The sequence below is a fragment of the Bubalus bubalis genome, chromosome 3 (assembly GCF_019923935.1).
Source record: "Bubalus bubalis isolate 160015118507 breed Murrah chromosome 3, NDDB_SH_1, whole genome shotgun sequence".
NCBI classification, from domain to species: domain Eukaryota; kingdom Metazoa; phylum Chordata; class Mammalia; order Artiodactyla; family Bovidae; genus Bubalus; species Bubalus bubalis.
Window position 1 is genome coordinate 35,422,949 of NC_059159.1, and position 26,152 is coordinate 35,449,100.

Genomic DNA, 26,152 nt, shown 5'->3' on the forward strand with positions numbered 1-26,152 from the left:
TGGAGACGTGCTTTTTGTTTGTTAATTTTATTTACTTATTTTTGGCTACACTGGGTCTTGGTTGCAGTGCATGGGCTTTCTCAAGTTGTGTCGAGCGGGGGCTACTCTCTGGTTGTGGTGCTCGGGTTTCTCATTGTAGTGGCTTCTCTTGTTGCAGAGCACGGGCTCTAGGAGCATGCAGGTTTCAGTAGCTGTGGCGCATGGGCTTAGTTGCCCCTTGGCATGTGGATCTTCCTGGATCACAAATCAAACCCAGGCCCCCTGCATTGGCAGGTGGGTTCTCAACCTCTACCACCAGGGAAGTCCAGGGTGACACGGTTTTTAGACAGTGAGATCTATGTTCCCTGTGACACATGGGTAAATGCCTGGATGGCATGCCCTTCTCTGGATCCAGAGATCCAGACTCAGGGGTAGGTGATAAAGTGCAATGTCCCTGGTGGAGGTGACAAAATAGCTTTAGTTTGAATGGGCAAGTCTCTAGATGTGACAAACAGGCTCCTCTCTGTGGGAACCTCACAGCTGTTCTTCTCCCCAGTTTCTCTCTGTACTCCCTTCCCCCTCCAGGAGCAGGGGGAGCCGCCTGTCCCACTCTAACCTCCTTGTCAAGCTCTAGTCACTAACTCACAAGGATGTTGAGAGGCAAGACACGCTGAGCTTAGAGACTTTGCCTCACTCTCCTTTGCACTGTCTCCTCTGGGAGGGCAGGCCCTGAAAGATTCCCTCTCATTCTCAATGTTGAGTCAGCATGAGAGTTCTGACAAGGCTACCAGACTGTGCACGCTCTCTCCCCCAATGTCCCAACCTCTCCCAGGTTAGGTTCCTGTAGGTGGATTTTCAGGAAGTCCTGCCACCCCGATGGAGTCAGGGCTTGAAGAGAAACATCATCTCTGTCATCCGTCCTTCACTCCTTCCCCATTCCTAAGCCAGTGCTTTTCCCCTTTGTGAAGGTGTTAGTTGCTCTTTTGGACAGAGGCTCCTCTGTCCATGAAATTCTCCAGGCAAAAATACTGGAATGGATAGCCATTCCCTTGTCCAGGGGATCTTCCTGACCCAGGCTCAGTCTTCTGTATTGTGGGCAGATTCTTTACCATCTGAGCCACCAAGAATGCCCCTTTTCCTTCCTGTTAAACCAGTCTAACCCCTACTGCTTTCCATAATTCTTTTGAGAAGTGACCATCATCAGAAAACCCAATTCAATTCAGCTTAAGCAAGGAAAACAACTTGCTAGCCCATCATCCTCGAATAGCGGAATCTGGTTAGGCCCAGTGAGGAGCAGAGGCTAAAACAAGTGGCAGCGAGAAGGTCTGCCAGCTCCAATCCTATCGTTGTGGTGGCAAGACCACTCAGCTTCACATCCTCTTGCAATGCTGCCCTTGGCTTCTAGCAATGTCTCAATGTGAAGCCTTGTTTGCCCGGCCTGGATCATCCACTTGTCCTTGAAGCGATCCTGGTGGCCAGAGGAATGGAATGATGGGGCAGGACTGGATGGGGAGGTCTGAGTCAGTTCCACAAGGACTGAGAATGGGGCAATGATGGATGCCCATCACACGGATGCTAGGAAGGTCATGTTAGAAAAACAGCCTGGGGGCAGCAGGGATGTTGGGCTCAAAGAGAATGGATGACCAATGGGCTGGTTGCATATGGGTGGCTTTGGGATGGTCTATCCTGTTCTAATGCCCCAGACTCTGGGAGGGTTGGAGGTAGAGTGTGGGTTGCTGGTGAGACCTTGTCCAGAGACCAGTGGACCTCAACTTCCCCATTTGGGGGCCCTGATCCTTCAGTCTTGGATTCTGGCTTCCATGGATCTCAGGTCTTGGCCATGGACAAGCTCTGTCCTTCTCTTCCTTCCTCTTTCATGCCTCTGACCAAAGGATGAGGCCAGCTACCCATTTCCAGAGCCTCAGAGATCCTGGTCTTTTCTAGAAGCCTGAAAGTCCAGTGGCTTCCCTGCTTTGTCCCCTCAGAGCAGACCCCCTGAGCAGAGGGGCTCCCATGGGGTTGCAGTCCTGAGATCACCTTCCCCTGCCTGGGCCATCTCTAGGGTTCACCCCATATCTGAAGTCCTCCCTGGCAATGCAATGCCGGGTTCGAACATTCCAGGGATGGGGGTGTTCAGATCATCTGGGTCAAAAGGACCACATACCAAGAAATGGAAGAAAGCACACCTTTATTCCAGGACCCAACACCACGGCATATGGCCTGGTGTCCAGAGCACACAGTCCAAAAGATCCTGGTGAACATGGCCACACAACCCAGTTCCAGAGCCCCCAGAGTGGGCCCCTGGGGTACACTGCAGGTGGGGGTGGGGAGCAGAGCCCAGTCCCTGAGAAGCAGCACAAACGAAAGGTGCCAGGTGAGCCCCAGGACGTGAAGTATTGCCCCAGCTACAGGGTGGGGACCCAGCAGCAGCAGCTGCAGGAGATCCCGGCTTTGGCCGTCTTTGGTCCTGGCTACAGAGCCATCCTGAAGGCAAGGCCAGCGGCAGAGGTAGTGTAAACACGGCTAAAGGTGAGGGGAGCCTACTGGCCAAGCCGGGTGCTCTCTGAGCTGGGAGTTGCTGGGGTCCCAGAAACAACAGGGGTGACCTGGTGGACAGAACTTGGGTCAGAGGACAGGAGTGCTCTCAGAGACTGCCTGGGCCCAGAAAAAAGGTTCCACAGAAATGGAGGAGAAAGACAGGGAGAAACTTCCAGGCAGAGAGGGGAGACTAGGAGCAGAGAGGAGACCGTGGCTTGATCGTTTCCCTCCTCCACTCCCACCAGCCCTCTGAGCTCTAGGGTGGGTGGTCCCTGAGTTCTCCAGACTGGGGAGGAAGACAGGCCTCTCCATTACCAGGCTCTCCCCCAGTCACTTGCATGGTCTCCTTTCAGACTGAGTTCCCAGGTGACTCAGTGGTAAAGAATCCGCCTGCCAATGCAGGAGACATGGGTTTGATCCCTATGTCCAGGGATCCTCCACGTGCTTGATCCTCCACGGGAAGATCCCCTGGAGGAGGAAATGGCAACCTATTCTGGTATTCTTGCCTGGAAAATTCCATGAAGAGAGGAGGCTGGCAGGCTATAGTCCATGGGGTTGCAAAGATTCAGACATGACTGAGCGACTGAGCATGCACCTGAGAACAAGGGTGAGTTGACAATGGGAAGGAACTGGCTCAGCCCTGTTTTCCCCACCTCTGCCCCAAACAAGGCTTGGCCCCAGCTCATCCTCCTTCCCCTTTGGGGGTGCCCCACCCCAGCCTATTCTCATCAATCATCCTCCACCTAACCCCAAGTCAACTCTTTCCTGAAGCTCCCCTGAATCACAGGCTAGTAACTATCCTAGGCCCCACACAGGCTGGGAGGAAAAGAGTGGGAAGGGGTGGCGTGGGGTGGGGCGGGAAGGAGGGAAGAGGCAGGGGAGAGACAGCTATGTCCACATGTCAGGTCCAGCACCAGCAATGCGGAGCTGGCCTTCAATCCCTGCAACCTAAGTACAGAGAAAAAGTCTAAAGAGAGATGTTTCAGAATGTAGGTAATTTTTAAAATACTGTGTGTGTAAGTGCATCAGGGTTTTAGAAAAAAGAAATCCTTAATTCATCATCTCCGAATTTGGTTAAAAATGCTTTTTAAATTATACCATATTATTCACTATAGCAGCACCACCGTAAGTAACCTGAACTTGTAGCTGCTGAATCTTAGGTTTCTTCTTTCTCTGCCTTTAGGAAGGAGGAAAAGACCACTAAATTTGTGGGTTTCACGAGTCAGGCAAAGCAACCCTTCAACCCACAGGCTCATCCATAGTCCCGACATCAGCTACTCCAGGGTCCTGAGGTCTGATGTCTACAGACACCTGACAGGCACGTAAGAGTTCAGAGAATCCTGGTGTCCTGGAGTCCATGGGGAGTGGCGGGCACAGTGCGAATGGAAGAGTGAAACCTGGAGAGAGGGGTGGGGTGGGGAGATGGTTGCTCTTTAGCTCCAGCAGGAAGTTGCAGCTGCCCCTGTGTGGGGATTTTGATTTCAGAGAAGAAGGAAATTTGGTAGACATTTTTACAATGGGGCCTCTGTTGATTTCTAAATGTTAGCTCAAGACAAAAAGAAAACCATTCCAGTGGCCAAACAAGTCTCGAGACTAGTTTCTAGCCTGGTTCTTATGAAATCTTAGAAATTCTGGCTTCCCAGGTGGTGCAAATGGTAAACTATCCTTCTGACAGTGCAGGAGACGCAAGAGACTTGGGTTTGACCTCGGGCCAGGAAGATCCCCTGGAGAAGGAAATGGCAACCCATGCCAGTATTTCTCAGCCATCCACTCTCAGCAATTCTGAGATTTTAGAGCTCCTAAGATCATTTAGTTACATGAATCAGAAACTTAAAAGTATGTATACATAGTCTCAAGGAACTCTGTTCAACTCTGTTAAAATGTAGATTCTGTTTCCATAAAACGGGGCCTGAGATGCTGTATTGCTAACAAGCTCCCAGGCGATGTCACTGCTGCTGGCCCACCAACCACACTGTGTGGTGAGGACTGAGTCCAACCTTCCGCCTAGGGAGTCCATCTGATGGTACTATCGCTGCTCACAGCTAGCTCCAGTTCTGTCACATACCACCAGGGACTGGAGGCTCACTACCTAGAGAGACAGCCTGAGTGGCTGCAGCTGCTGCTAACTTCTGCCACCCAGAGTCCAACATGCCAAAGCCCAGGCTCTGGCATATCAAAGTACCACAAAAGAAACTTCAGCTAGAGACCCACCAGGATGGGATGGCTTGATGCTTGTGGCAAAGATCTAAGCAGGAAGGATTTTCCATCCAACTGCCTGCTCAGCAGCGACCAGTTAAACAGAGAATACTACTATTCCTGGGTGTTCTGGTTAGTAAAGGTTTGGTGCAGTTTGTTTACATGCCTTTCCCCAAAGCCAGGAACCAAGTTTTTTTTCTCTGCACTTGGGCAAGGTGTGTGGTGATGCCACCAAAGGAGCCAGTTTCCAACTGGTGGAGGATGGAGAAGGGAAGGATGCTTGAGACTAAATAGAAGCCCTGGAATCCTCAACCACGTGACAACCCCTGCGCTGGTGGAATAGGCGGGCTCCACCTCCTCTGGGGTTGGGACATCCAATCCCAGATCCTCCTTCCTGGGGCCTTCCTGATGGGCTCAGGGTCACTGGGGCTGCAGGCCATGTGCCCCGTGCCCCATATCCCAAGGCCAACCACTCAGAAGCCCAGCTGTCGGAGCTGGGGTGTGCAGAAACCACCTAGGCCACTCTTCATGTCACCACCGAAGGGGAACCCAGGCCTAGAGAGTGCATGAGGCTTTCTCAAAGTCACACAACTGGTTTGCAACCAGCTCTTGTAAAGGCTCATAATCCTTTGAGGCAGAGCTGGACAGAAGTCACTGGTATTAGCCAGGTTTTTGATCACTTACAGCAGCAACGTTCAGGAAAAGGACCTTCCGGAATAATCCTGAGGGAAAGAGGAGGGTCTCAGAGGGAAATCGTGGACAGGGGTCATGGGGATTCTCCTCTGTAGGGAAGAATCATGGATCAGTTTCCTGGAGGGCAGAAGGCTGGGTGTCTGCTGGAACAGAGCTCTGGAGGCAACAGTCAACTGGTCCTCTAGTGAATCCTAGGATCACTGAGTTCCAGAGGCCCAGAGGAAGGGCTTGTTAATGAAGTAAAGGGAGAGGGGGTCAGAGTGAAAGTTCCAGAAGGTCATGTTGAAAGGTATTCCCAAGTCTGGATTCCTGGACCACTCCAGAGCTCCAAAACCAGAATCGCTGTGGCTGGTGCTTCCCTCCCAGGGGAAATGTTTGGGTTTAGGAAGCAGCCTGAGCCCACCAAGTCAGGGGAAGGGTTGTCTGTCCTCCGGGAAGCATGTGTGGTCCCCGGGGTCTGAGGGGCCTAGGAGCCGGGGGGAGGGGGGCGCAGTACCTTGTTCCAGACCCAGCCTCACTTCCCAGAAAACTGGCCTGGCCTCGCCTTCTCCAGCTTCTGGCGCCGATCAGGGGGGATCTCGTGCAGGCTGATGCCGTGGTTGCTGGCCCTGTGGGGAAGGGAGAAGAGACGGTAGGAGGGCAAAACCCACGCCACCCTGCTTTGCCAGTGCCGTGCTGGGCAGGAGTGGGGAGAGGGGACCAAGGGAGTAATCCTCACCCAGGTTGCAGGTCCGGTGGTTTGGGGATGGGTTTGTTGAAGCCGCGTCTGCCCACCAGCCAGTAGGTTTCCTCTGTGCCCTTGCCCTGGGGAGACACGCGGGACGGGAGGGCTCAGGCGGGCTGGGGTGAGGGCCGGTGGCGCTCCAGGTCAAAGTGGAAGCGTGTCTTCCAGCCTGGCCTCACCTTCAGCTCCGTGCGGCCCCGCACCTCAGTCAGGAAGCCCTCGTTTAGGGCGGAGAGGATCTGCACGGTGCTCCTGTTCACGTGGATGCGGTAAGCTGGGAGAGCAGGGGACACCGTGACCTCAGGGGACACCCCTCCCGCGCCCCCGCCCCACCCGCCCCTTCTGCCCCATCCGCCCCTTCCGCCCCATCACACTCACGCAGCCCGGTGGACTCCATGCGCGAAGCGGTGTTGACCGTGTCCCCAAACAGGCAGTACCGGGGCATGGTGAGGCCCACCACGCCCGCCACGCACGGGCCTGTGGAGAGGCGCAGGGTTGGCGGGCCTGCGGGCCTGGGCGGCACCTAGTAGGGCTCAGTGGTCTTTAGCATTCCCAGAATCTCCACTGGCTCCCCAAAGACACCCTCTCAAGCATGCCCTCCCAATTACCATGGAGCCCCTGGTGTGAAAAGGTGGCTTCAAAACAAGTTCCCCTCCTCCCCCCGCCCCCTCCACAAGTTTGCCTCTTATCTAGGAAAGCGGAGCCCTGCCCTCACTAGGGAGAGGGGCTGGAGTGCCCGGGGGGCAGGGAGGCCCGGGTGCGGGGACAGAGTTACCCGAGTGCAGGCCAATGCGGATGCGCACGGGCACTTCCGGCATGTGGCGCATGCGGAAGGTGCCCACGGCGCTGAGAATGTCCAGAGCCATGTTGGCGATCTCTGCCGCGTGCCGGTGCCCGTTCCTCTGGGGCAGCCCGGAGGCCACCATGTAGGCATCCCCAATTGTCTCCACCTGAGGCCAGAATTCAGTACTGAGCCTCCCCCACCAATGCCACTGTCCCTGGTCAGGAGGCCTAAACTGGGGTGAGTGCAGAGATCCTGGGGGCCTTCCAGACAGGGGACTGAGTGGGGGACTGGCAGCAGAGAAAAGGAACAGGAGGGCTGGGAAAGAGGACTGTGCTGGTGGACTTGGATAGTGGGTCTGGGACCTGAGCAGAAAGGGCTGGGGGCTGGGGAAACTGAAGGAGGGCTTGTCCCCTCCACACCTCACCTTGTAGACATCATGGGAACCGATGATGGCATCGAAGAGCGTGTAGAGGTCGTTGAGCAGGTCTACCACTTCGATGGGCTCACTCATGGCTGAGATGGTGGTGAAACCCACAATGTCACTGAAGTACAGTGTCACCTCTTCGAAATACTCGGGCTCCACAGGTGTCCCCATCTTCAGCGCCTCTGCCACAGACCTGGGGATGGCAGGTGGTGAGGTTGCCTGGAGGCTGCCCCAGGCTGGCTGGACTCCAGCTGTCCTCCCCAGTCATCTCTCCCCATCGACACCCACGGAGGCAGCATCTGTGTGAGCAGCCGGTCTGTCTTCTGCTTTTCCAGCTCCAGCTCCTCTGTGCGCTCCCGGATCAGGTCCTCCAGATTACTGGAGTACTGTTCCAGCATCCGCAGCATTGAGTCGATGATGTTCATCTTCCGGCCCTTGTTGATGCTCTTGAACTAGTAGGAGGAGGAAGCTGGTGGGGCTGCTGGGGACCTGGGCTGCCATGCCCCTCTCATGCGGCCATATTATGCCTGATCCTCTGTCCACACCCCCTTTCATCTCATCCTCGTCAAGCCCACACCTCACCCTGTGCTGGGCACTGTGTTTTCACACATTATTTGCAGGTCAGCTGTTCTGTTAGTAACTGACAAGGGACTGAAACCAGCCCAGTCTTTGGACTCCCAAGCCAAGGGTCTCTTCCCCACACCAGGCCAAATACATACTCAATAAATGTTATTTTAATTGAATTAAATTTTTATCTCATCCAGAGCTCCATCTCCCATTCCAAAGGTCTCCACAGCCCCCATTCTAATTCTGTCCCTACCAAACCCTTAGTCCTCAGGCAATGCCTTAGGAAGTAGCCTGGAAGGTCAGAGATCCTGCCAGCCTGCCTTTCAGCAGCCCCCCAGCCCCACCCCAGGTTTCTGGCAAGTGCCCAGCCCAGCCCCTGACCAGTTCAAAGGTGCGATCCATGGAGGGCCGAAGTTCTGGCTGCTCTGCCCAGCACTGTTTCATCAGCTGGATGCACTCCATGGGCGCCTGGTCTATGGACACGGAGGGCCGACACAGTGGAGGGGGGCTCTGTACCCTCTTCACCACTTCTGGAAGTATGAAGGGACCAAGAGAGGAGATGGACCAGAGGAGAAGCCACCTCTGACTCTGGCCTGATTGTTGCAGCTTGAAATGAGGGAACTGGATATGGTCTGGGATTCCTTTAAATCAGAGCTTCATTAGATGAGGAAATGTAGTGTGGGAAGTGACTCTGGGAGCAGCAAGAGGACCCTGAACCTTTGGGTGGGGGGCAGGGGGCTGTAAGAGGTGTCAGGCAAAGAGACTGCCTTATTTATTGCACATAAGAAAAGCAGAGGTTAGATTGATCGAGTAGTTCTCTGTTTCCTGTCTGGTGGGCTCCAGTACATGGGGTCGCAAAGAATCAGACACGACTTAGTGACTAAACCACCAGCACCATCATAGATGATAATATGGACTTGAACTAGATCCAGCTGCTCTCTTCCCCCTCTTCCCCTCTCCTGCTGTCTCCCTGGGGCCCCTAAGAACCAGACAGGAATGTGCTACTAGCCTTGGGGGAGCAGGAGGGGTCCAGGATCAGAACAGAGGAAACCATGGGGCGCTGAAAGGTCGCCCCTCCCATCCTGATGCTTGGCTCTCCACTGCCCTGATCCTTCAGGCGCACATAAGTGTCAGTACCCAGCGAGGCTGGGTCTCTAGTCCCAACACCAGGCAAGGGGCCGCCGTACCCTCGGGAGTGAGCTCCAGCATGGCGTAGGGGGCGCTGCGGCACACGACCTCCTGCATAATGATGCCCAGACTGAAGACGTCGCCGGCCAGCGTTCCCCGGCGCTCCAGGACCGGGTCTCGAAGCAGCTCCGGGGCTGTCCATAGCTGGTCTGAGGTCGGGGAAGGGGGTGTAGGCACGCGGAGAGCCGCGGAGGCCCTGGGGACAGACCCCCCACCCTCACCAGAAAGCCGAGACTCGCCCTCGCTCAAACTCTCAGCCTGTGTCTGACCTTACTGCTCGCAGTTATCCCCAAGAGAAACTACCAGAAACCCTAAACAAGTTTTGGAAATAGTCCTTCCCTTTAGACAAAGCGGTGCCCAGAGAAGATTTGGTCCCTTGGAAACAAGCCAAACCATTAGGTAAAGCCCCATTTGAAACAGGACTCCCAGCAGAGGCAGGAGCTCCGCCCTCAGGCAAAAGTACCACCCCCTTAGCAAGTCCCGCCTCCCTAACAATTCCCGCTCCCCCAACAAGCCCCGCTTCCCCAGCCACAGCGTTCCCTCTTCGTCTCAGAGGTCACAAGACCTTTTCGGTCTCAGGAGTCGGGTCCAGTGGATGTGAGATGGAGAGAGTTCGAGAGAAGGAGGAAAGAAGAGGCGCTTGAAATAATGGGGACGCGGGGGATGCTTGTCCGCACAGGAGGCAGCCGGGGACGCCTACCCTCCGCGCTCGGTGGCTCAGGTAACACCCTCTGCGCCTCCAGCAGTCGCCCATGACCGTGGTCGGTGACTTTAAGCACGAACCTCCCGTCCACCACGCAGTTCCGTGACTTCAGCCGCCCATGGGCCACCCCTCGATGGTGCAGATACCTTATTCCCTGGAAAGGGTGTCATAAAGGGCAGACTCAGCCCACGCGGGTCCCCTTTTGGCTCCTCCCCGCTGCATCCCACCCACTCACCCCCACACGCACACCTTGATGAGGTCCAGGAGGAGGGAAGACTTGAACATCCAGTCCAGCTTTATGTCTCTCTGGGCGAGGAGGTCTTGGAGGGAGCCGCGGGCACAGTGCTCCGAGACCACAGCCAGCACGCCTTCCCCGGGGGCCGCGGGGCCGCCAGCTCCTCCCGCCAGGAAGAGGCCCAGGTAGAGGGCCACGTTTTCATGCCGGAGTTCCCGGATCTGTAGGGGGGTGGGGGGGGGCACTTAACAGGCATTTTCTGTCCTAGGAGCCAGGTGGATGGAGCGGAGGCTGTTATTCAGGTCTGGCTTTGATCGGAGGATGGGATAAGAATGGTGAGTGGAAAGATCTATAGGGCATGTAAGGGGCTTCCTTCTACAGTAACTTCTCTCTCTGGAAAAGACAACATGGTCAAAGGCCACCGTTCAGACACCGAACATGATTTTGGTTTTGTTTTTTTGGCCCCACCGCGAAGCCTGCAGGGATCTTAGTTCTCCCGGCCCTTATCAGCGCCCCCTGCAGTAGAAGCGCGGAATCTTAACCACTGGACCACCAGGGAAGTCCCTGAACATCGTTTAATTTAAAAGTTATGAATGAAAAGACAACCTTGCCCTGGTAATCAGGACCCAGGCAGATTCTGATTTATTAACCATAAGACTTTGAATTTGATGGGTCTTAAAGGAAAACACCTGATGAAAGAGAAGCTCCTGGTACCACCCTGCCTTCTGATACAACAGCCCTTTGGGGGAGAATCAGGCAGACACTGCACTATTTTCAAAAGTCACCAAAATGGCTTGTGTTGGGGACTCAGCACAGGGCCTCTCTGCTTGGTTACATCATTGCACCAGATATTTCTGAGACCCCCATCATGTTGTTCCCCAAGTTAGGGAAGGACTAAGCAGTCCGGCTGTGTCCAAGAGGAGCCATCAACAAGGTCACACCCCCCCAGGAGGACAGAGGCCCTCACCATCTGGCTGCAAAAAAGGGGGCTAGTGGGTGACCGGTGCCCTTACTAGCTTTTCTTTGGTCCCACAAGGGGCTTCTTTTCATCTTAAATGCCTGTTATTAAACGGTCTGTTATTAAACCTAGTCTGTTGACTACTGGTAGTCCACTTAAGTCATTCTGCAGCTGTGACCCAGAGCTTCTGGGAGGCATCTGTGAAGGAGGCCAGACCAGGGCTGTACAGTGTTAGGAGTAAGGAGGGCATTAAGGTTGGAAATACCAGAATAAACCAGTTTATAGCCTCCTTGCCAGTTTTCCACTTCCTTCAATATGCATCAACTGGGCCATGCTGCACAAGCAGTCTGACAGAACTGGAAGCCCATTTATTTTCTGTTGTTCACTCAACAAACATTCGCTGGGTGTCTCTAATGTCCCAGACACCCTGCTGGGTGCTGGAAATACAATGGAGGGGATAGAGAAAAAGTTCTCACTCAGCTTACAGTTCAGGGAGGGAGGAAGATAAGAAATAAGCAAGCACACACAGGTGGACAGACGATGACTAATTATGATACAACCATCTCAAAGAAAAGAACTAGTGTTGTAAGAGCATGATGGGAAACCTGCTTTAGAGAAGAGGGGACACTTCATTCAGAGCTCTTGGTCTCCCCCACAGTGGGGCCTACTTGGACTCAGCTGCAAAGAGAAGGCAAGGAGGGAAGAAATGACGGCCACCCCACACCCCATCATAGACCCACTCCCACCTTGGAGAAGGCCATCTTGGTTGCTGGGCGGATAGCTATGTGCCGATCTCCTGGGAATTTCTTCAACCAAACCCAGTCTCCCTGGAGCAGAGATAGGAGTAATGAATTTGGTTTCTTAAAACCCTATGGGGGCTTTCCTGGTGGCTCAGTGGGAAAGAATCTGCCTGCCAATGCAGGAGGCACGGGTTTGATCCTTGATCTTGGAAAATTCCACATGCCATGGATCAGCTAAGCCCGTGTGCCACAACTACTGAGCCTGGGCTCTAGAGTCTAGGAACCGCAACTACTGAAGCCCACGTGTCCTAGAGCTCATGCTCCACAGCAAGAGAAGCCACGGCAATGAGAAGCCCGAGTACCACAGCTAAAGGAGCAGCAGGAGCAGGGAGCTTGATATTTGCTCTGAATCTCCCTCCCTCTTGATTAGCCAAGCTCTCTTGGCTCTCCCTGAATCTGATCTCATTATCTCCCACCCATCCCACCACATTCAGATTTGCAGACTTCATAGTTAACGTCCTAATGCCCTCTTGTGACTTTCTTTTTTCCACTCTAAGTCTTGCTGTTCCAGAGACTGATTGGGATAGAAATGCTGGGTTGGGTCAAGATGTGGGTCTGGCTTGAGTCAGAGACAGCCTTTTTATTTTTTAAGTCTTGATTGAATTTGTTACAATCTTGCTTCTTTTTTGGGGCGGGTGTTTTTGGAGGTTTTGTTGTTGTTTGTGTTTTAGCCTAGAGGCATGTGAGCTCTTTGCATTGGAAGGTGAATTCTTAACCACCCAGGAAGTCCCAGGCCTCCAGTCTTTAGGCCACTGTGATAGGCCTTTGAAAAGCCGTGGCTTGGATGATGGCTAAGGGGAAATCCCCAGCAGGAAGGCTTCCCAGATGCCCCGCTTTGAGGAGGAATCCCCGAACCCTCTCGGGGTTTCCATCCTGGGCTCCTATCCCCATTTCCTCGGCTTGTCTCCAGGACTAGAGCTCGGCCTGCCTGGGAATCATGCTCACCTCATAGAGGCCAATGTTGGTGTAATCCGGGAGCTGGCTGTGGATGCTGCGAACATCTGATATGCTGCGGGCAGCCAGACTGGTTCGACTCCCCTGGGCCACCTGGAGGATAGAGATCAAAGAACAGAGTCAAAATACACTGTGGGGTCAGAGTCCTGGGTTGAGGTCAGGCTGAGTTCTGAGGATTATAGAAGGGAAGGGAAGAAACCTTAATTAGAGAAGGTGATAATGACATTATTTCCTATGTACAGAATGCTTCACGGTTTACAAAACAAACATATTCATTTTCTTGTTGGAGCTTCACGCTGTCTCAGGAAAGTGGTCAGGACAGGGGCTGATACCCTCATTGCACACGTGAGAGGGCTTATCCCAGCGCTCAGACCTGGGACAGAGCGAGGGCAGAAAGCAGGCCTTCCCAGGTGGGGGCTGGGGTGAGGGCTGGCCCAGGCAAGAGAGGACAACTGGCTCCTGGATCCCCACCTCCCCCACCTTTCGAGAGTTGCCCCCATGCGGGTGGAGGAAGGTGATGTCATCCAGAGTCAGGATGATCTTGTTGGGGCCAGAGACCATTTGGATGTGAAGCAGCCGGTGCCTGGTAGAGAAAGGAAGTCATCTTCACCAAGAGGACCAAGGTCCGTGAGAGGAGGCCAATGCAGGGGTGGGGGGGTAATGCTGTCTCAGGGAGGGCAGTCACCCCCAGATCACGTGTCCCCTGGGACTCCACCAGCCCTCCAGCCCTCCTTCCTTCTCCCCTTTTCCCTTCATCTACTCTTGAGCGGGCCGAGTCTGCTGCACAGTTGCCCATTTCCAGCAGGTGGAGAGCCAAGCACATCTCCTACTTAGCTCACTCCCCTACTCACCTACAATAATGGGCCAGGAAGGCCCCAGCCAGCCCCATCCCAACCACCAGGAGGAAGCCAATAAAGACGACGCTGGGTTCCACTCCTGGAGGGGCAGTGAGAGGAGAGAGGCTGGGGGCCATGCAGGGGGCAGAGGGGAGCACCTTCTCTAGGGAGGTATGCAGTCCTGTCAAACCCTGCAGGCTCCAGGAAAGGGGGATGGGTACTCGGAACAGGACCGAGGGAAAAGTCATGGGTCTTGCAAAAGGTGGGAGGGTGGTTCTTGGGAATGTTAAAAAGCTTCCAAAAGGGCTCCAGGGGCTCCACAATAGAGGGGTCCTGCACAAGCCAGGGGTTTCTGAGGAGGACCTGGAAGGGCCTCCAACAGGAATTACGGGATGAGAGTTTACTCTCACCATTTTCTGGAGGGTTCATGGTCACTGTCCCAGTGGGGGCTGGGACGCTCGCCCTCACCTCCGTTGCAGATGGTATCTGGGTCGAACCAACACGAGGGGTCAGGCCCAGGCCCCCGTCCACCTTTAGGAAAATGCACTGGGGTTCCAGCAGAGTGGAAGAAGCCCTGGGTAGGGTCCAGAACGTATGTAGTGAACAGCCGGTCCCCCGTGGCATCCGTGTCCAGTAGCACAAACGAGGGCTCCTCAGCTCCTCCCAGGGCCCCACAGAAGCCAGGGACCCGGGCATCCTGGATATGGCGGGCCACCGCTGCTCCGGACACCCAGCCGCCACCTGCGGCCACCCGTGCTCGCGCCACGCCCCCAGCCAACAAGAAGACTGAGTCATAGATGGTGCCGAAGAGAGGGGATACCTGGGAAAGAGGGTAGGGCCCTCAGGTTTCGGGGTCAAGGCCCATAAAAAGACAGGGACTTACTGTCCCCGCTTATTCTTCTACTGGGCCCTTCAAGCCCTCTGTGAATTGACTGCACCTCCTAGTTAGTGGTTCCATATCTTTCCCATTGGCTCTCTTCCTCTCTCTCCATTGGTTCTCTCTTCCTCTCCCTAATTGGCTATCCCATCTCTTTTTGCCACTGCCCTTCCCTCTTCAGGATTCTTAAGGTCTTCTTATAATTCATTACTTCCGATTCCATCATCTACATCTCCTCTCTTTCCTCTCCTTTTGGTTGCCCTGCATATATTTTAAAAATAATTGCCTATTATTCATTGAAAGCCTTCTTTGCTGTCTTTTGATTGGCTTCTATTTTTCCTTCTTTTCTTTTCCCCAAGTCAACCACCTGGTCTCATCGAGCTTCTCTATTATTCCCAGTTCCCATCTCGCACTAGGGATATATCAGGATCCAAGATAGAGTCCATATCTCGAAGAATCTAGCCCCTATCTCAAGGAATCTTTCCTCTGGAGGGATGTTAAGGAGTGAGGGTAGGGGTAACTGAGGGAGCTGAGGAGACAGGAAAGAGGGCCCCAGCCCAGGCTGGAGGAAGAGGAAGGGGCTTCCAGAAGTGACCATCCCTTAGGGGATGAATCAGAAATATGTGGGGGAGTGTAGGGAGAGGAGAGAGGGAGCAGCACAGTCCTGTAGCACAGAAGCAGATGACCATATCTGGAGAACCCAAAGGAGATCAGTCTGACTGAAGTTCAAGAAAGAAGAAAGAGAGAGGAAGACATATACCTGATAAATCAAGTAGAGACCTATATCTCTCCAGGGCAAGAGAAGCCACTGGGAGAATTGAACTGGGGTGACATAGTCAGATCTGTGTCTGAAGTTTGATCAGATTGTTGGGTGGAGAAAGGCCTGGGGTAGGTAAGTAGAGACCACTGGGAGATTTCATTGGGTATTTGGACCAGAGGTGCTGTGGCCTGAACCAGGGGACTGACAGCGAGGATGGAGAAAATAGATGGATTCAAATGGCTTTTGGGAAGCAAAGGTGACAGGACTGGATGTCTGGACATCCAAGGAAGGGTTAGAGGAATCAAGTGACTCCTAGGGCTCTCACTTGGGCAGCTAAGTGGCTGTGCTACTTACTGAGAACTGAAAAGGGTGTTCTCCACCCTTTCCCTCGCCTCTCTTTCTTCACCTGCCCTCCATCCCATCTCATCACTGTTCTCAGGGAGTCCTGAGTATTAGCTGCTTCTTGGGAATAAGCTGTGAATCTAAATGTTCATAAAAGCCCTTGGCTCCACCCAGGGACCTTTCTGCTTCTCACAGGATGTAAGCTCTCAAAAAGTTAAGACCTGAGATGAAGCCTCAGGGGAAATACCTCTGAACTGGGCATGGAGGCTGGATCTGTATTCCCCCTCCTTCCGGCTCTCTCTCTCTCTTTTTCTTTTTCCAGCTCTCTTTTAAGAACACCAGCTCTTTGTTAGAGGCTGTAGGTCATAGCCTATTGGAAGTGGGTTTACTTAAAAGTAGGCTGCAAAAGATGTTGCACTATAGAGTTGGTTAAGAGTTTGCTATCTAGGTTGGTCATAACTTTCCTTCCAAGGAGTAAGCGTCTTTTAATTTCATGGCTGCAATCACCATCTGCAGTGATTTTGGAGCCCAAAAAAATAAAGTCTGACACTGTTTCCACTCTGTGCTTGCTCCTGCTGCTGCTAAGTCACTCCAGTTGTGTCCGACTCTGTGCGACCCCATAGACGGCAGCCCACCAGGCTCCCCCATCCTGGGATTCTCCAGGCAAGAACACTGGAGTGGGTTGCCATGTCCTTCTCCAGTGCATGAAAGTGAAAAGTGAAAGTGAAGTCGCTCAGTCGTGTCTGACTCTTAGCGACCCCATGGACTGCAGCCCATCAGGCTCCTCCGTCCATGGGATTCTCCAGGCAAGAGTACTGGAGTGGGGTGCCATTGCCTTCTCCGACTCTGTGCTTAAGTAAGTATAAATAGCAATGATCCTAGCAGATGAGAGGGAGCACTGAGCTATTCTGATCTGTAGTGGGACACCCGGGGGTGCTAATAAGGGAGGAAGAATAAAGAATAGGTAAGCCATCCAAGCAGAGACATTACTTTGCCAACAGAGGTCCATCTAGTCAAGGCTATGGTTTTTCCACTTGTCATGTATGGATATGAGAGTTGTGAAGAAAGCTGAGCACCGAACAATTGATGCTTTTGAACTGTGGTGTTGGAGAAGACTCTTGAGAGTCCCTTGGACTGCAAGGAGATCCAACCAGTCCATTCTGAAGGAGATCAGCCTTGGGATTTCTTTGGAAGGAATGATGCTAAAGCTGAAACTCCAGTACTTTGGCCACCTCATGCAAAGAGTTGACTCATTGGAAAAGACTCTGATGCTGGGAGGGATTGGGGGCAGGAGGAGAAGGGGACAACAGGATGAGATGGCTGGATGGCATCACTGACTTGATGGACGTGAGTCTGAGTGAACTCCGGGAGTTGGTGATGGACAGGGAGGCCTGGCGTGCTGTGATTCATGGGGTCACAAAGAGTCGGACACGACTGAGCGACTGAACTGAACTGAACTGAACTGAAGAGTTTGCTCCTTGGGGCTGACCGTGAGAGGTCTCATTACCTACTCTCTGGAAGCAATTCCAATACACTAAGATGCTCCAAGCAAGGTCAGACAGGGAGAGTTGACATTCCCAGGACAGGGAGAGTTGGTGGTTCTTCTCTCCCTATACCTCCTCCCTCCCATTGATTGCATGCTCCTCTCATTCCATCCGGTCTGTCCGCTTCCCTTCCCACTGCCTCCAGCCTCCATCTCCGCTTTTGGCGATTCTCTGCTCTCTTCCCCCGGCTCTCTTCCCCTCTTCCCACCTCCCTGGTCGCTCTACCTGCTGCAGATTGAGGTCCGGGGGCAGCTCCCGGTGCTCTTGGGCCCTGCGCAGGCTGTCCCGCACACTGCCTCCCAGGGGACAGTGACGGGTGAGGGTGAGCACCGCATCGTGGGCCTTGCGAAGCTGTGAGCTGTTGGCGAGCACCGCCAGGGCGTCAGGGCCTGGAGACAAGGCGTAGTGGAGAGTGTCGAAGGGCAGGAAGACCAGGGAACCGTCGGCCAGGCCCAGTTCCTCTGCAGCCTCCAGCAGGCAGCGCTGCTCCTCGCCGCCCAGCAAGACCGAGTGCATTACCATGATCACTGCTGCGGACACAGAGACCCAGCTAGGGACTCTGTCCTCTGCTCCCTGGACGATCGATCCCCGCCCTCGCATCCTGCAGGGGAGCCTACCTCTGACTCTGGGCCCATCTTGGACCCTCCTCAGGGCCTCCCGGGCTCCAGACAGGTCGGAGGGCTCCATGGAGGTCACCAGGGCCACGGGCAGGCCCCTGGCCCTGAGCGCCGTGGAAAGTGCGTGTCCCGCCTCCACCCACAGGTCCTGGGGGGCGGTGACCAAGGCCACGTGCGCCCAGCGGAAAGCGCGCAGGAGGGCGTAGAGGGCATCGGCCGCGGGTGTCACCACCGGAGCCGTGGTGCCCGCTGCCCGCGTCCCGGGACAGCCCCAGGGCACCAGAGTGACCCCCGCCTCCTGGGCTAGTAATTCCGCCGGCCGGCAAGCTGCGGGGTTCACCGGCCCCACTAGACCCGAGACGCGGGTGAGCGCCGAGGACACGGCCCCCAGCGAGCCCGGCGTCCGGCACGGCTCGGGCAGCAGCGCGACCTCGAAGCGGGGGCCGCCCTCCAGGGCAGCCGCGTGGTTCAGGCGGGAGGCGGCCAGGCGGGCGGCCAGGTCCGGGCGGGCACGCGCGAAGATGGGGTCGCAGGCCCAGGGGCCCAGCACCCCCACAGTGAACACGGCCGAGAGGACGGAGCGCGGCAGGAGCAGCAGCAGCAGCAGCAGTGGCCTCAGCCGAAGCCGGGGCCGGCGCGGGATCGGGGGAAGGCCGGGCGGAGACGGAGCCCACCTCGTGGGGGCGCAGAGTCTGGGGTCCCGAAGCCCACCCGCGAGGAAGGTGCAGGGGGTCATTGCCGGCTTCTGCGAGCACGAACCGAGCAGCATGAGCGGATGCGACCCCCAGAGCTCTCCTAGGGCTCTCCGCAACGCCCCCCACCACCCCCCCCACGCCCCCCTCCACTTTCTCAAAGCGCAGTTAACCTGCGGGTTGTCTCTGCTTCCATACCGCGCCTCCCGCCCCTGCGTGGACTTCTATATAGGGTCAGGGGTATAGCCTAGAAGTACCCGTGACCCCCCACCACCCCTGCTTTCGCTCCCCCTTGTCTGCCCCTCCCCCCTCTTAGAGCCGTGGTGGGGTGGGGGGGGGTGGTCAGTAGGGACACTCCTATACCCTTCCATGGTCTCTCTCGGGCAAAAGGGCCCTGGAGTCCGCGTGGAGGGGGCTTTGCCACTCACCGGAAAGTCCGGGGCTCGGGCCCAGGGCCAGGGTGAGGGGTCACAGGGCCGATCCTTCTGACGCCCTCCCACAGGTCTCCTTTGCCAGGGCCCAGGGCGGGGGGTGTGGGAACAGCAGGCCAGAGCCCTTAATCTCCCCAAGCTGATTAGGGTCTCTTAATCAGGCAGGAAGGGGCTGGTGGAGGATGGGGCCTCCTGGGGTGGGCTCTGTCCTGGCTTCCAGACAGCCAGCCAGCTTCTTTCCCTTCCTTGCCTCCCAAGCCCCTCACCACAACCCTCAACATAAAAGCAGCTGCAGGTCCTCCTCTCAGGCTGCTGCCACACTACCCTGCTAGGCCTGGGGAGCCGCAGGATATGTCCACGGACACTTGCGGGTGATCAGTCCTAGGGTCCTATCCCCTCCACTCTTGTTCCCAGTTCTGCCAGCCAAGTCCAAGCCCATCCCTTGGCTGGCAAAGTCTACACCCAGAGACCAAACCCAAACCAGCGTGATACCTGGCTTCTCTCACCTGCCCACACTTGATTCTCTGACCTCCACATCTCCATGCCTAGATAACCATCCTTTTGGCCTTGGGAAGGCAGAACTCCAGGAAGTAATGGAAAGAACTTGGACTGACCTGGGCTCAGATTCCTCCTTATTGGCTTTGTGAACTTGGGAAAGTTTCTTAAGCTCTCTGAAGGTTGTTGTGGAAATTACTTGTGACAATGACTATAATTGCTACTGCTGCTAAGTCGCTTCAGTCGTGTCTGACTCTGTGCGACCCTATAGACGGCAGCCCACCAGGCTCCGCCGTGCCTGGGATTCTCCAGGCAAGAACACTGGAGTGGGTTGCCATTTCCTTCTCCAATGCATGAAAGTGAAAAGGGAAAGTGAAGTTGCTCAGTCGTGTCCGACTCAGCCACCCCATGGACTGCAGCCTACCAGGCTTCTCTGTCCATGGGATTTTCCAGGCAAGAGTACTGGAGTGGGGTGACATTGCCTTCTCGAGACTATAATTGCCGGGATGACAAAAACGGATAAAACAATTTTAAAGAAGACTGTAATGGGATACTTGTCTTACTATATATCAAAATTTATTACAGAACTATAATAATTAAAACACTGTAGGGACTTCCCTGATGGTCCAGTGGCTAAGACTACATGCTCCCAATGCAGGGGGGGTTGGTTTAATCCCTGATCAGGGAACTAGATCCCACATGTTGAAACTAAGTGTTCAATGGTGCAATTAAAGATCCTCCTGTGTGCTGCAACTAAGATCCAGTACAGGCAAATAAACAAATATTTTTTTAAATAATAAAAAAAGACTGTAGTATTGGTACAGGGGTAAACAAATAATCCAACTGGACAGAATAGAGAGCACTGAAACAAACTTAGCAGAAATGGAAATTTGACGAGTGAACAAGTGGACTAAGAAGGAGCTTTTCCACAAATGGAGCTGATTAGCTAGCCATACGAGAGGGGGACGGAGGAGACAGAATTTGATCCCTATCTTACACTACACAAAATCAATTCCAGGTTAAAGACATACATTAAAAACAAAATTTTAAACTTGAAATGAATCATTTTTCAACCATCACGACAAAGATTGGCTCAGGCGAGAATCATCAGTAGATGCTAAGCTAGGCAGAAATTTTGATGAGGAGCAGGATATTTGCATGTCTTAAGACATGTCCCCACAGATTGCTTATGAGTTTGGAAGGGAACAAAAAAATAAATAAAAAACTGTAATTAGACAGTGGAGAAATGGGACAACACTTTGACCAGTGTTGGTCACCCAGTAAGGGGCAGATAGACATTGTGTACCTCCAGACATGGTAACCTGAGAAGGACACAGTAATACTGCACAGATCCAATACTGCACGATTTTCATCTATGCAGTGTTCCAGCCGAGAGTGTGTGCATTTGTGCCCAGTCCAGTCCAACTCTGTGACCCTACGGAACTGTAGCCTATCAGGGGACTGTAGCCTGCCAGGCTCCTCTGTCCACGGAATTTTCCAGGCCAGAAAACTGAAGTGGGTTGTCATTTCCTTCTCCAGGGGATTTTCCTCAGCCAGGGACCAAACCTGCATTTCCTGCATCTCCTGCATTGACAGGTGGACCACTGGGATTCCCCAGTACATTCCATCAATCTAATCTCAAGGAAATAGCAGATAAACACAAAATGAGGGACATTTTACTAAAAAAAGGGATGGGCCTGTATTCTTCAAAAATGTCAACATCATGAGGAAACCAGAATTGAAAGAGACACGTGCACCCCAATGTTCATCGCAGCACTGTTTGTAATAGCCAGGACATGGAAGCAACCTAGATGTCCATCAGCTGATGAATGGATAAGAAAGCTTTGGTACATATACACAATGGAGTATTACTCAGCCATAAAAAGAATACATTTGAATCAGTTCTAATGAAGTGGATGAAACTGGAGCCTATTATACAGAGTGAAGTAAGCCAGAAAGAAAAACACCAATACAGTATACTAATGCATATATATGGAACTTAGAAAGATGGTAACAATAACCCTGTATACGAGACAGCAAAAGAGACACTGATGAATAGAACAGTCTTTTGGACTCTGTGGGAGAGGGAGAGGGTGGGATGATTTGGGAGAATGGCATTGAAACATGTATAATATCATATATGAAACGAGTCGCCAGTCCAGGTTCCATGCACGATACTGGATGCTTGGGGCTGGTGCACTGGGATGACCCAGAGGGATGGTACAGGGAGGGAGGTGGGAGGAGGGTTCAGGATGGGGAACACATGTATACCTGTGGCGGATTCATTTTGATATATGGCAAAACCAATACAATATTGTAAAGTTAAAAAATTAAATAAATAAATAAATAAACCATGAACTCTAAAAAAAAAAAAAAAAAGTCAACATCATAAAAGACAAATAAAGGTTGAGGAAATATTCCGGATTAAAGGAAGCTAAAACAACATGACAGTTAAATGCAATGCCTGCCTCTAGTTTGGAGCCTGTACAAAGGATTTTTTTCTTTCTTTCTTTCTTTTTTTTATTTGGCTGCACTGGGTCTTAGTAGCAGCATGCAGGATCTTTAGTTACGGTATGTGAATTCTTAGTTGTTGAACTTAGTTGCAACATGTGGGATTTAGTTCCCTGACCAGGGATCAAACCTCAGGCCCCTGAATTGGGAGCATGGACTCTTGGCCAGTGGACTACCAGGAAAGTCCCCAAAGGGTCTTTTAAGCTTCATATGAGTATAGGGTTCATAGGGATATAAGAATGCTATAGAGTGTATTAACATCTGTCAATTGATGACATTGGTCATCATATGATTGGGAGATTTGATCAAAGTATTTTATCAATGTAAATTTTGAACTGTACTATCCCTATTTGTATTTAGCTGAAGTATTTGAATAAATACACTGAAGTATTTAGCTGTAAAGCACCATAATGTGTGTAACTTACCCTCAAACAGTTCAGAAAATATGTGTATATATTTTGTCTTCTATATTACATACTATATGTTATATATATTTATCAAATGAAACAAATATGATTAAATGTTAACACTATCTGAGTAAAGGGTATATGAATGTTCTTCATATTATTTTTATTTTTGCAGCATTTTGTAAATTTGAAGTTATTTTCCAATAAGATTTAATAAAAAACTTTTAATAAAAAGAGAATGGGGACTTCCCTGGTTGTCCAGTGGCTAAGACTCTGCACTCCCAATGCATGGGGCCAGGTTTGCTCCCTGGTCAGGGAACTAACATTTTTTTTAGCTGCAACTAAAAAAGGATCCTGCATGCCATAACTAAGACCCAGCATGGCCAAATAAATAAAAATAATTGTTTTTAAAAAGAGAATGTCTTTATCAATCAGAATAGGAAAGAATTTCTTAAACATGACAAAGTACAAACCATAATGGAAAATAGTCATAAATGTGAAAATAGTAAACTTAAAATTTCCGGTCAAAAAAATCATATCACATAGAGAAAACATGAGCCACCAACAAGAAGAAGAAAATTTCAAAACATTAACAAAGAATTAGTATCCAAAATATATATGGGGTATGATAAAAGATAACCCAGTAGAGTGTTTGCTTTGGCAGCATATGTACTAAAACCCAGTAGAAAAATGGGCATAGGAAATGAACAGACAAGTTATAAGAAAAGCCTAAGGAAAAATGCCCAGCTTCACTAATAAAGGAAATGCAAGATAAAACTATGAAATACCATTAGCATCCATCAGACTGGCAAAAATAAAGTGTGACAATATCAAATGTTGGTATGAATTTGAGTTGGTATTACATATGTGTAATACATATGTATTATGTACTACATATGTAGTACCAATACAAATTGGTATTACTTATGTATGTTAAGAGTGTAAATTGGTGGGCTGTTTGGCAATTAGTAAAGTTGAAGCAAGTCCATTTGTAAGAATTACCCTAGAGAAACTAACATTTATTTGTATATGAAGAGACATATAAGGAGACATTCAAAAACTTTGACTGAATTTCTACTATGTCTCAGGCACTATTCTAGCCTCTGAGGATAAAGCAGTGAATGAACAGTTAAGATCTCATGGAGATGGACTTAATCACTGTATTTAGGGATTTTCTGTATGTTTGAAATGTCTGGTAATTCAAAAAAATTTTTTATTGTTTGAAAAAAAAAGTTTGGACTTCCCTGGCAATCCAGTGGTTAAGACTCCAAGATTCCATTGCTGGGGGCAGCGGGTATGATACCCGGTAGGGGAAATAAGATCCCACATGCAGCATGACATGGCAAAAAAAAAAAAGCAGTAGTCTCAAAATCTAATAGGTATCAATATTCATTTATATGGTCTTGGGCTCCGAATTTTCTTTACAGAAGTAAGGGTTATTTCCCCCAGTCTCTCTTCTTCTGACACAACATCTCTAGCAATCATGGATTCTCCATCCCACTCCTTCATTTAACAGATGATAAGACTGAGGCCCAGAGACTGATTTGGCTTATTCCAAAATCTCCTGATTTTCTCCTAGGGTCCATGAAGTGACAACTAATGTAGGTAGTGATGAGGAGCAGAGTTTTTTTTTTCTTTACTTTTAAAAATTGTGGTAAATAGGGCTTCCCTTGTGGCTCATCTGAAAAAGAATCTGCCTGCAATGTGGGAGACCTGAATTCAATCCCTGGGTTGGGAAGATTCTCTGGAGAAGGGAAAGGCTACCCACTCCAGTATTCTGGCCTAGAGAATTCCATGGACCATATAGTCCATGGGGTCACAAAGAGTCAGACATGACTCAGCAACTTTAAAAAAAAATTGTGGTAAATATGCATAACATAAAATTTACCATTTGAGTCATTTTTAAGCATATCATTCAATAGCATTAAATATTTTCACATTGTTGGACCACCATCACCACTATCCATCTCTAAAACTTTTTCAAACTGAAACTCCCCTATCCAGTAAGCAATAATTCCCATTTCCCCTCCCTCTACCCCCCTGGTAACCACCCTTCTACTTTCTGACTCTATAAATTTGACTAGGCTAGGTACCTCATGTAAGTGGAAGCATATAGTATCTGTCGTTTTGTTACTGGCTTATTTCACTTAGCATAATGTTCTCAAATTTGATGCATGTTGTAGCATGTATCAAAATTCCCTTCACTGGTAAGGCTGAATAATCCATTATATGTAGAGACTGGGCTTCCCCAGTGGCTCAGCGGTCAAGAATCTGCCAGCAATGCAGGAGACACCGGTCCATCTATGGGTCAGGAAGATCCCCAGGAGGAGGGCGTGGCACCCCACTCCAGTATTTTTGCCTGGATAATCCCATGGACAGAGAAGCTGGCGAGCTACATACAGTCCATGGAGCTACATACAATCGCAAAGAGGCGATTGAGCACGCATGTAGAGACCACATTTTATTTATCTATTCAACCCTCCCTGGACATTTGACTACTGTGAATAATACTGGTGAACAGAGGTATACAAATACCTGTTCTGGTCCTTGCTTTCAATTCTTTGGGGGATATATCTAGAACTGGAATTGCTAGATCAGATGATAATTTTTCTGTTTTTTTTTTTTTTTTTTTATGAATTGCCATACTGTTTTCCACAGAGGCTGCACCAATTTATATTTGGGGGAAGAGGAGAGGCAGCAAAATATCTTAAATGCATCCTGGTCCTCATTCTGAGATTACACAGCCAGACTTCACCCTCCCTTCCAGAGACCCATACCAGAGCTTGTTTATGTTTCTCCTCCATTGCCCGCTAAATTTGTATTCTATCTGTAAAGTACCGAAGCAAAATAGCCTTCTTACACAAAGGGGCGGTGCCAGCTTTTAAAGGAGCAGTTCTGATAAGAGTTACCAGAGGGCAGAAAGACATTTAAATCCAACTCTATAAATAACTGCAGCTATACGTTGAGCGCCCCCCTCTGGCAGGTGCTGGTTCTTCTCTTTCATCAGTATGCATGCTCAGTCGTGTACGACTGTGTGACCCGGTGGACTGTAGCCTCCCAGGCTCCTCTCTCCATGGGATTTTCCAGGCAAGAATACTGGAGTGGATTGCCATTTCCTCCTCCAGGGGATCTTCCCTACCCAGAGATGGAACCCAAGTCTCCTGCATTGCAGGCAAATTCTTTACCATCTGAGTTACCAGGGGGCAAGGGAAAATGTCTTCTGAGATGTGTAGTCTCTTTCCCCGCCCCCCTCCCCCCCTCCCCGCCCCCCCGCCCGGGTCTCCCATAAAGCTATTAAATTTGGAGCTGATAGAAGGAATTAAAAGTTTGTGGAGACATTGCAATAGTCACTGCAATAGTAGGCAAAACAAAACAAACAAACAAAAGCTTCCTTAAATTTATATGAGGCAAAGGACTTTTGAAACTAATCTGGCCTGAATCTCAGGGCAGCAGTCAACTCCTGGAGGAACTGAAGTCTTAAAAAATAATTCCATTTGAATTAGAAAAGAACACTGAGTCTAAAAGAAGATGAAAACCAGGATTCCATTCATTCGCAGTTGTAATAGAGTGAGGAGGGAACATACAAATATATCATTTTCCCCTATTCAATTAGAAAATAAATTTAAAATCACCATTTTGTTCTTTCTGATTACAGAAATAACACACGTTTCTTGTAGAAATGAAAGTTTACAAAAATATGTAAGTAAAAAATGAAAGTCTTGCTGTTAATAGCTTTTAAAATGGATATATGAGAAAATAAATCATTTTATGTACTGCTTTACAATCTGCTTCCCTTCTTTAAAATATTTATTTTATATTTTTAATCAATGATAATACATTTACATGTTTAAAAATAAAATAAGGAATTCCCTAGCAGTCCAGTGGCTGGGACTCCAT

General features: G+C 51.0%; 1 protein-coding gene and 2 long non-coding RNA genes across 3 annotated transcripts; 2 read left to right on the forward strand and 1 right to left on the reverse strand.

Moving 5' to 3' along the window:
- Nucleotides 1-2,150: 2,150 nt before the first annotated feature.
- Nucleotides 2,151-18,548, reverse strand: GUCY2D (guanylate cyclase 2D, retinal). The gene is made up of 19 exons (XM_006062888.4): nt 17,720-18,548; nt 17,328-17,632; nt 14,048-14,399; nt 13,595-13,679; nt 13,224-13,326; nt 12,735-12,836; nt 11,736-11,816; nt 10,046-10,252; nt 9,794-9,950; nt 9,093-9,242; nt 8,287-8,435; nt 7,627-7,790; nt 7,339-7,531; nt 6,906-7,080; nt 6,509-6,607; nt 6,310-6,404; nt 6,125-6,210; nt 5,903-6,014; nt 2,151-3,914 (listed from the first exon to the last, which is right to left on the reverse strand). The coding sequence occupies exons 1-18, from the start codon at nt 18,486-18,488 to the stop codon at nt 5,921-5,923; spliced, it is 3,366 nt and encodes a 1,121-aa protein (XP_006062950.3). The 5' UTR covers nt 18,489-18,548; the 3' UTR covers nt 2,151-3,914; nt 5,903-5,920.
- Nucleotides 7,025-8,086, forward strand: LOC123332648. Its single transcript, XR_006549581.1, has 2 exons — nt 7,025-7,151; nt 7,674-8,086. It is a non-coding gene; the product is annotated as an uncharacterized LOC123332648 (long non-coding RNA).
- Nucleotides 9,655-11,118, forward strand: LOC123332649. Its single transcript, XR_006549582.2, has 2 exons — nt 9,655-9,814; nt 10,300-11,118. It is a non-coding gene; the product is annotated as an uncharacterized LOC123332649 (long non-coding RNA).
- Nucleotides 18,549-26,152: the final 7,604 nt, after the last annotated feature.

Excerpts from the sequence above, each read along its gene's own strand:
- GUCY2D (XM_006062888.4), bottom strand. The coding sequence starts at position 18,488 with ATGCTGCTCGGTTCGTGCTCGCAGAAGCCGGCAATGACCCCCTGCACC. Across the intron at positions 12,837-13,223 it reads ATGGGGGCAACTCTCGAAAG|GTGGCCCAGGGGAGTCGAAC; the intron begins GTGGGGGAGGTG and ends TCTATCCTCCAG. Across the intron at positions 6,608-6,905 it reads CCGCATTGGCCTGCACTCGG|GCCCGTGCGTGGCGGGCGTG; the intron begins GTAACTCTGTCC and ends GCCTCTCCACAG.